The 10,234-nt window shown below is 36.4% G+C and overlaps 1 protein-coding gene across 2 annotated transcripts; it reads left to right on the top strand.

The window, feature by feature from the left end:
* Nucleotides 1-2,534: 2,534 nt before the first annotated feature.
* On the top strand, nt 2,535-9,342 carry LOC116142031 (ubiquitin carboxyl-terminal hydrolase 26-like). 2 transcript variants are annotated; one of them, XM_031427493.1, is made up of 10 exons: nt 2,535-2,708; nt 3,339-3,435; nt 3,575-4,171; nt 4,926-5,181; nt 5,891-6,642; nt 6,886-6,994; nt 8,044-8,222; nt 8,587-8,761; nt 8,830-8,871; nt 8,953-9,093. In XM_031427493.1, exons 2-9 carry the CDS (start codon nt 3,356-3,358, stop codon nt 8,842-8,844), a joined length of 2,163 nt encoding a protein of 720 aa, XP_031283353.1. In that variant the 5' UTR covers nt 2,535-2,708; nt 3,339-3,355; the 3' UTR covers nt 8,845-8,871; nt 8,953-9,093. The 2 variants fall into 2 exon arrangements, with proteins under 2 accessions (XP_031283353.1, XP_031283351.1); XM_031427491.1 differs by having other exon boundaries at nt 8,587-8,871; nt 8,953-9,342.
* Nucleotides 9,343-10,234: the final 892 nt, after the last annotated feature.

The raw sequence follows: 10,234 nt of genomic DNA, 5'->3' as shown, positions 1-10,234 counted from the left end.
TCTTTGATTTTTCCTTCTTGTTTCTTAAGGCTAAAGAGGATCTAGCAAATCCTTTTTTAGTTCCTTGCGATTATCTTCGTGTGGACTACATCAGTTCGATCCTACACTTGGGTAGCAAAATACGTTCAAAGACAAAGTTGAAGGAGCCTCCAAACGTGCGTATGATTTCTTAAACTCTAAACTGATTTTCTGCAGATTCTTATTTTGATATAAACTGTAAATTTGTACCCTGATCTTGGTTCTTTGGAGCGATCCGTGTTGTTATTAATTTTTGTTTTCCGCTGCGTAACTGGATCGTTTCCTAACAATTTGGTTACCACATTTGGTTGTCAAGTAATATAAAATTTCGGTAATCTTCAAATACCAATAGTAGGTACCAATAGTAGGTACTGTTGGTAATATTGGAGGTAATCTGATTACCTCAATTTTCTTAGGTATTCTAAGATTACCAAGGTAATCTTTTTTTTGTTACAATTCAATCCCTTATTAATAAAATGTTAGGACAATAATTCCCTTATTTTTAAATTTATTTACATGAATATAACTTTTACTATTTCACCCCAATTAATTAACTTTTTGGACAAAATTATCCTTAAATTCAAAACAAATTACAGCCCACCCAAGCCACTACCCCCACCCACCTACCGTCGATTGTCGTTAGCAACCACCGCCGCAGCCAGCTGCTATCGCCACCGAAACAGCGCACAGAAGGCCGAAATTGGCCACCGTGCCCTGATATGGCTATTTCTGGCCATATATCTAGCCAGAAATGGCCAGATCGTGCCAAATTTGGCCGTCAATGGCCAAATCTTTGGTCGAAAATGGCCATACAGCACACAGAGGTCATTTCCTACCTTCTGTGCACCGTTAGGTTGCCGGCGGCCTGCTGTGGTTTCCAACGGCCGGCAGTGGCAGGGTTGGTAGGGATGCTTTGTGATTTTCCAAACTTTTATTATGGGGTTGTTTTTGCTAAGTTTTTAAATGCAGGGGATTATTCTATCTAAATAATAATCAATATTAAAAAATAATATAATAATAATATTTAATTAGAAGACAATTCAATAATTTAAATAATATATCAACCAATTTATTCCTCTTAATCAAATATATTAATATAACATACTCACTAATTAACTAAACACATTTTTTTAAAGATTCCCAATAATCTTTAGGGGGCGTTTGGTTCAAGAATGTTAGATTACTGAGAATGTTAGATTATTAGAAAGATAGATCACCTTAAAAGATTACTGGGAATCTTTAAGAAAATGTGTTTGGTTAGTTGGTGGGTATGTTATATTAATATGGTTAGTTATGGGGAATAAATTAGTGGGTATGTTATTTAAATTACTAAATTGTCCCCTTTACAAATATTAATATAATATTATTTTTATTATTAATTTTTGAATAATTTCTTTTAACCCCTAATATTTCAGATTTAGTAAAAACACCCCTGCTTATATAAAACTTTAATTTATTACGAAATCACCCTTACCTCCTGCCGCCACCTGCCGCCACCGCAGATCACCGCCGGAAGTCTCCGAAAGTCCCCATCAGCAACTCACCGTGACCAAGAGGCTTCGATATGGCTGTTTCCAGCCATATTGATGGCCGAAAACAGCCATATCAGGCCAGATCTGGTTGTTAATGGCCAGATCTCTAGCCATTATTAGCCAGATCTGGGCGAGATCTGGCCATTAACGGCCACGGACCTGGCCGAAATAGATCTAGCCGCTAACGGCCAGGTCCGTGGTCGTTAACGGCCAGATCTCGCCCAGATCTGGCTGATAATAGCCAGGGATCTGACCATTAACGGCCAAATCCATCGATCTGGCCTGATATGGATTGATGGCCGAAAACGGCCATAGCGATGACTCCCGGAGCCTCCCACCGAAACTCGTTCTTTTTTAGGGACTCTAGCGAGTTCTCTGAGGCGGTTCGTGGTGGTTGGCCGCTGTAGGCGGTGGTGGCTGGGTGGTAGTGGTGGTGGCGACTGAGTGGTAGTAGTTTGTAAATTGTTTTAAATTTAAGGACATTATTGTTTAAAATTTTAGTTAAATAAGGGTAAAATTGAAATAGGATATTAATGTAAATTTATTTTAAAATGAGGGCATTATTGTCTAAAATTTTTATTAATAAGGGATAAAATTGTAACAAAAAAGGATAACCTTGATAATCTCAGAATACCTAAGAAAATGGAGATAATCAGATTACCTCCAATATTATCAATAATAGTTACTATTAATATATGAATATTATCAGAATCTTATATTATTTGATAATCAAACGTGATAATCAAATAATATTATATGATATTACCCTAATAATATAATATTAACGTCAATCAAACGCCCCTTTCAGTAATCTATCTTTTCCAGTAATCTATCTTTTCAGTAATCTATATTCGCTGTACCAACGACTCTAAATATAATATTTTGAACGGGGTCTGAAAAATCTTGTACCCGGACCCGACTCCCGAGCCGCTGATAACCTGACCCTTTAGCTGATACATAACCCTCTCAAGTCGCGCGTCAATAAAAATAGTTTCTCTCTCTTCCCTCCATCTCTCAAACTCTGCGACTTCTCCTCTTCACAAAATCTGAATAAAACCGCAGCAAATTGAAGCAAAATCCACACATCTTCATATTTATATTAGTGTGATTGTGCCTGTGATCTTTTTCTTTTTCAGGAGAGCGTTCATTCGCGTTCCGGTACAGTTCATTTTTTATTCTCTCAATTAAAAAATCATGATCATGATTCTGATTTTTTTTTCCTCTTTAGTTACAATACATGATTTCATTTTGTTTAAGCTGTTCTCCTCTAACTGTTTGGGTCGTATCGGGCTTATTTTAAGAACTAAAATAGATGTAAAATCATTCCACATGACAAAATTGATGCCAGTCAATGTATATGTGGGTCTATATTATAATTTCTAGCTTAAATTGATGTATCTGATGGTTTTTATCTGATTATTTTACTTCCGGTTAGTAAGGATGTCTTATTATTCTTTACACTTGCAATTACGTTGTTTATATTCAGGAGTAATTTCTGATTCCAAGTAAAAGAAAGAGACCCTTCTGTTTTTTTCTCAGTTGGTAATATTTTAATATTAGTCGTCCCATCGAGCTCTCTATCTAGAGCTGATATTTGTTTTCTAGAGATTATTTATTGGGATAATATGTTTTTAATGATGGTTTTACTCTCTTTAATCTTCCTCGAAGACTGTTTGAATTGTGATATTAGCGTCATACGAGCATTAATAATTTCAATAAGAATATCTGATACTATAAGAGGGGATGGTACTTTGTGTAACAAAATATTATTATGTATGATCACGGCAGGCTTGGTTACTGAAAAGATGAGCCGACCAACCACTCGGAGTAAAAATAAAAGGCACAGACAAGGGACTGATTCTGATAGCGCTTCTGAAATATTGAGGTACTTGCATTTTTCTGTTTCCTAAATATATTTAGTATTGAGGTACTAGTATTTTTCTGTTTACTAGATAGATAAATCTGTATCCCTTTCTATCTGTGCTCTGATATATATTGTTTTTGCATTTCTATTGGCTTTGTAGGAAAATTCATTCAACAGGTGAAGTAACCGATGATGATGTGAAACAGTTGTACATGATTTTGAAACCAGTTTGTCAAAGCTGCCGTGTGAATACTAAAGATAACCCTAATTGTTTCTGTGGGCTGATTCCACCTCACAATGGAAGTCGTAAATCTGGCTTATGGCAGAAAATTTCGGACATTCTTCAAGCTCTTGGTCCAGACCCATGCAAGGATCTTCGTGCTTCTGCTTTCTCACCTGCTGGATTGACTAATTTGGGCGCAACATGCTATGCAAATAGTATACTGCAGTGCTTATACATGAATAAATCATTCCGTGAAGGTGTTTTCTCTGTTGAGCCTGATGTTTTGAAACAACATCCTGTGTTGGAACAACTTGCAAGACTTTTTGCACAGTTGCGTGCCAGTAAAATGGCTTTTATTGACTCAGCTCCATTCATTAAAACATTGGAGTTAGACAATGGAGTTCAACAGGATAGCCACGAGTTCTTGACCTTGCTTCTTTCTTTGCTTGAGCGTTGTTTTAGCCATTCTAAAGTTTCCAAGGCTAGAACAATTGTTCAAGATCTTTTCCGTGGGAGTGTGTCCCATGTGACAACGTAAGAATGGATTATGTCAAATGCTAGTTTTTGTAGTTTCATACCGATATAGATTTTGATTTTGGGCATTTTGTCCATTAATATTATACTTCTGTTCTCTAAGTTGTTTGATACTTTTTGGCTCCTTATTGTGAGTCATAATGGTGCATTGTTCTTTACATCTTTCTTTTTGAGTGGAGGGAGCTAAAATAAAGATTTTATTTCAAACTTGAAAAGGAGTGATACAAATTTGAGAAGCCATCAAGAGACAGAATAAAGATAAAAGGAGAATTCAGTAGATAATGATTGAATGATAACCACAATTAATTAGAAAGGATCAAATTTTTTGTTTTTACTTTTGTTAATTTCTCTTATTAAATTTCTTGAAGCTCATCTCAGAAGCCAACTTTAGAAGTTGACCACTTATTGTTTCAGAAAATATTGATGTATCAGTTATAATATTTACAAAAGTTAATCCATTTGGTTTGAATTTTGTTGTTAAGGATTTTTATTAAGAGAATGCCCACTGTTGATATCTGAAATATTCTCGCATGCTTCTTGCTGAATATCCATGCATAGGAGTCGTTAGCTATTTTGGAAGAAGTAGTTTGCTTAATCTAGATATTGATGCTCTTTGGTGTTATCAAGCTTTGTTTTCAAATGTTTTCCTCTTCTTTTTTCCTCTCTATCAATTTCTATATTTATTGTGGACGCGGCATGTGTTTATATATTTAGTTTCCACTCTCTTGTTGTTTACCTTCTTTTTGGTATTTAGGTGCTCAAAATGTGGAAAAGATTCTGAAGCTTCTGCGAAGACGGAAGACTTTTATGAGCTTGAGTTAAACGTCAAGGGCTTAAAAACTATAGATGAGAGTTTAGATGATTACCTTAGTGTGGAAGAGCTTCACGGAGATAATCAGTATTTTTGCGAATCATGTAGAGCAAGAGTTGATGCTACTCGGAGCATCAAGCTACGCTCACTTCCTGAAGTTCTTAATTTTCAGCTCAAGCGTTGTGTTTTCCTTCCAAAGGTACCTTGTCATGCACATTTGAGAACATTATGTCCCAGTATCTTGCAGTTATTTTGACAATAGTAATACTGTTAGACATGCTAATTTTGTCTCCTTTATGTCTCATTTGCCTGTCATTTTTTCAAGTTTGTGATGCTTGACTATTAACAAATGAGAGATTTTATCATTTCATTTATGTGGACAATATGCTGCTGCAGTTTTAGTTTGACTTATGACGTGCTATAAGTTAGTAATCATGCATTGGATAACATATGTGTAAGTAGAATAAAGGGTTATGTTTGAAAGGATAAATCCTTTTTTGAGGTGACAGTTTTACTTTTTAACCTGTATAGAGTGGTTATGTGGAGTTCTAACAATGTTTTGAGTTTTTTTTTTTTTTTACTCCAAATTGCTACCTTCTGTATGCCATGATAGATGCTACTTGTCTTTGGCTTGCTACAGTCATCTGGCTCTCAGCTTTAGTGTTGATGAGAAATTCATTACGTCTGACAAGCTGAATGATGAACTTTATATCATTTTGTGGCTGTAGAAAGGTTGTGTAGGCTCTGATTTGAAACTGTTATTGGTTAACAAAATTTCTTGCCTCCTCATTATTTTGAAGTCTCTCCTGATTACAATAGCTTCAGTCTGTCTAAAATGCAAAACTAGCTTCATGGTATCTGTTGTCCCTATATTAATGTTTCCTTTGTGTGTTAATTTGTGTCAGTAGACGACTATGAAGAAGAAAATCACTTCTGCTTTTTCTTTCCCTGGAGAATTGAATATGCAGCAGAGACTCTCCGAGCCATCTCAGTTTGATTTGATATATGATTTGTCAGCTGTTCTGATTCACAAGGGAACTGCTGTAAACAGTGGTCATTACATCGCGCTTATTAAGGATGAGAATACAGGGCACTGGTGGGAATTTGATGATGAGCATGTCTCAAACTTAGGTCATTGTCCTTTTGGAGAAGGTTCTTCAAGTTCCTGTAGTAAAGGTGGTTGTTCTGAGCCTGTTGTTTGTCCATCGAATACAGAAGGAATGGATGGCATGAATGTAAACCATGCTGTTCTTCAGCCACAGTCTTCAGAATCTTGTAATGGTTGTAATGTAGAGAGATTCACCTCAAATGATGCATATATGTTGATGTATAACCTGAGGTGTAGCAAGAAAGATGCCGAGAAGAAACATGTGGCCTGTGATGTCCACAATATGCAAATAGAAAATGATACTGTCTTTTTCCATGATGGTGTTTCTCTTCCATCTCATCTTTGTGAAGAGATAAAAGAATTGAATTCATCATATGTTGATGCTTGTGAACTATACAAATTAAAGCGGGACAGAGAATTGGATATTATTACAAAACGCAGACAGGAAGTGCGGTCAGTTCTTTCTGAAGCACCTGTTCGGTCAATCGAAGAACCATTTTATTGGATTTCCGCAGATTGGCTTCGCCAATGGGCTGATAACATTTCCCCACCGTATGTACAATTTCCTTTAATGCTGTTGTTATTATGCTATTTGAAGTTTTTCTTCATTTTTTTTGGTGCTTGTAAATCTTCTGCTTGATCCTGTAGACTAGGATATTTGCTTTTTTTGTGTATTTAGTTTTCCATTGTCCTAGGCATCTCCTGGGTTTCATCTATTTTGTTGGCATTGAAGCTTGCACCTATAAATCCTTGCGTATTATAGTTATTGATGTTTTGCAATGTAACGTGATGCAGTGTTCTAGACAATGCTCCTCTGCAATGCTTGCATGGGAAAGTTCCAGTATCAAAGGTTGGCACCATGAAGCGATTATCCACTGAAGCTTGGATTAAATTGTTCTCTAAGGTATTCACACACTCATTTAGCCTCATGTTTTTGCATGAAATTTAATGTAATTAGTCTTTCTTAATTGAGTTTCTTAATTTCTGTGGCTCTTTTTGCACATTTTCTCTTCACTTGTTTGTAGCAAGGGTTTCTTATTTGGGGATGCTTATTTTTTTTCTTTGATTGATGAACATGATGAGATGTCTTAGTGATTGGTGAAATGATCATGATAGGGAGAACTCTAAAGAGCCTAGGGAGGAAAGCCATTTGAACCTCAAAACGAGATGCTGCCAAAGGTTATTATGGTTGCCTCTTGGGCATTGGAACCCCAACCCTCTCATGTAAAATGACTGGCCCAATTAAAAAGCTGTCCTCCCAGGACCGCTTAGGGATATTTGGGCAATATTTATTCTCCGAGGGGAAACGGCGTCATAGAATACATGTGATACTCCTGGACTGTTGTAGCATAGAGTCTATGAAATCACCTGGAGCTTCTCAATTTCAATCGCATTTATCATTTTTTAGCTGTCAGACAAAGTTCCACCGGTTATCCCGTTTTGGATGTGAGTAAAGCTTTCATAATAAATGTGATTCCTTAGAACTTTTTAGTGAATGACCGTATGCCCTGTTCCCAGCTTGGCATGCCAAATCTTCAGGTGTTTATGATCCTTGCAGACCTAAGGAGAGGACTTCTTTTTGGGAAGGATTGGCTGGCCTTTTTGGATTGTGCAGTCCTAATTGGTGTCTTGGGGGGGATTTTAATCTAGTTCAATTCATATCTGAAAAATCCAATGGGGGCAGGGAAAGCTCTAGTATGAGACTCTTTAACACTTTTGTCAAGGAGACAGAATTCATTGATCCAGAGCTTAATAACGCAGAATTCACATGGTCTAATATGAGGGATGAAGCAGTATGCTGAATATTGGATAGATTGTTGTTCCCCTGTGAATCTGTGAATTGTTTTTGGGTTATGTAATTGATTCTTTTTCTTGTTCTTCTACTTTTTTATTTACCCTTTTTGCAGTAATATTATTACTCATGACTTTCTGTTAAACTCTTGTAAAATTCAGTATGATGGGGGGCCAACCCTGACCAATGATGACTACTGTTTGAAATGCCTTATTGATGGTGCGCGGACTATGGTATGTGCTGATAGCTATAGAGATAGAAGAAAATCAATGAAAGAGCTTGCAGATGACGTGTTATCAGGAAAGTTTGGAGAAGGAACATACTATGTGTCTAGGCCATGGTATGATCAAATTTTTTTTTTTTTTTTGTGTCCTGATTTTGTTTATCCTTCTTATTGTCTCAGAAATTAACTGATCATGGACTACATACAGTTTCTGAGAACGTGTTTTCATGCTGAACATAAGATCTTGTTGCTCTCCTTCCCTTTCTTGTACATATCAACTGTTTGAATTTACAATGGTGTTCCTATTTAATGATAAAATTTCTTGAGGTCATAATTAATTGTAATTTCAGCAGTCTCCTTTTCAGTTTTCAATTTTTGGGATTTGATATCATATTTAATCATTTTTATTGTACGTGATTTTTTATGTTTGCTTGGTCTGATATTTTGGCGGTTATATAGTGATAAACTTTATTCTTTGTAGGTTGCAACAATGGACAAAAAGAAAAAATCTTGATGCTCCTTGTGAAGCTGATGCAGGACCAACGACTTCAATTAGGTGTCCCCATTGGCAACTGATGCCGGAGCAAGCTCCTGGTGCTAAGCGATTATTGGTTCCTGAGAGTCTCTGGCTCTTCATTTATGAAGACGCTAAAAAAGTAAAACCTAATGATCTTTTGGGTTGTTCAGCTTTTCCATTAGACTCTAAACAGTGTAACGAATGCAGCGAAGAACTATCTGAAGTGGCATGCATGGAGGATTCTATAAGGTTATTTTAGTTGAACACTTAATTTTCTTTTTTGGTTAATATGTCTACTAAGTTTCTTGATTTCTAATAATTTTGCTGCAGGGCTCTGAAGCTTAAACAGCGCCAAAATCATGAAAAATTAGCTCTGGGTAGAAGTATTCCACTATCTTTGCATGGCAAATATTACTTGGTGCCCTCATCATGGCTTACAAAGTGGAGAAACTACATAAGTACAAGTGGAAAAAATGCTTCATCATCTGTGGGACCTGAAATTCTGGATGGTGTCATTGATTCAGTTAAATGTGAAAAGGTAAATTGCTGTCTCCATTACGCACAGGTTTTATACGTTGTTATATATTTACACTATTGGTAAAAGCTCTTTTTATTTTCTCTCCTCTGGGGAAAGGTAACTTGATGCGTTTGGCTCCCTCCAAACAGTGACATTTTTTATAATCTGAATTGATGGGATCTTTTGACGTTGGTATAAAACTTATTTGAAATTTTTTATCTGAATTGATGGGATCTTTTTCCATTGGAATAAAACTTATAATCTTATTTTTAGAAGTTCAACACCATTAGTGTTAAAATTGACTTATATTCAGTGTGTGTGGAATACATTATGATATTATTTTATGGAGGGGAAGATGAGCTCATGTAAGAGGATACAGCGATGCTAGTTTCCAAATCGACAAAGATGATTTCGATCTCAATCAGGGTTTGTATTTTGCTCAACAGGGGTGCAACGAGCTAGAAGAGCTCCAAGCAAAACACCGTAGCGGACTCTACAATAGAGAATGAGTATATTGCATTATCAGATACAGCCAAGGAGGTAGTGGATTAAGAAGTTTGTCACTGAACTTGGTGTGTTTCCACGATGTTATCCAATAGACATCTATTGTGACAACAAGGAGCAATCGCTCAAGCTAGGGAACCACAGTCTCATCAGAAGTCCAGACACTACTCAGACGATTCACCTCATCAGAGGATAGGTGAGAGGAAAGATGTGCAGATCAATAAAGTGCATACTGACGACAATCTCGCAGATCTACTAACAAAGCCCTATCGCAGCAGAGCATGAAAGGCACTTGAGATCATTTGGTATTAAATACATGAATGAATGGCTATAGTGCAAGTGGGAGATTGTTAGAGTAGGTGCCCTAGAGCCAATCAATTATTGTAGAATTGACACTTTGTAATAATGTCATTGATCAATAATAGACATTTTATTCTATATCGCGTAAATCATCATTGTATGTATTGATATATGTCCTTAGAATTGTATAATGTGAGAGGGCATCAAGTGTTTCAAATCTTGATAGTGAGAACCCTATGAGCACATATGGTGGCATTCTGAAAACGTCCGAGCCTAGTATTATTCTGAAGT

Source organism: Pistacia vera, unplaced genomic scaffold (genome assembly GCF_008641045.1).
Source record: "Pistacia vera cultivar Batoury unplaced genomic scaffold, PisVer_v2 Contig404, whole genome shotgun sequence".
NCBI classification, from domain to species: Eukaryota; Viridiplantae; Streptophyta; class Magnoliopsida; order Sapindales; family Anacardiaceae; genus Pistacia; species Pistacia vera.
The sequence above is the reverse complement of the archived record's forward strand: the minus strand, read 5'-3'. Positions and strand labels throughout refer to the sequence as shown.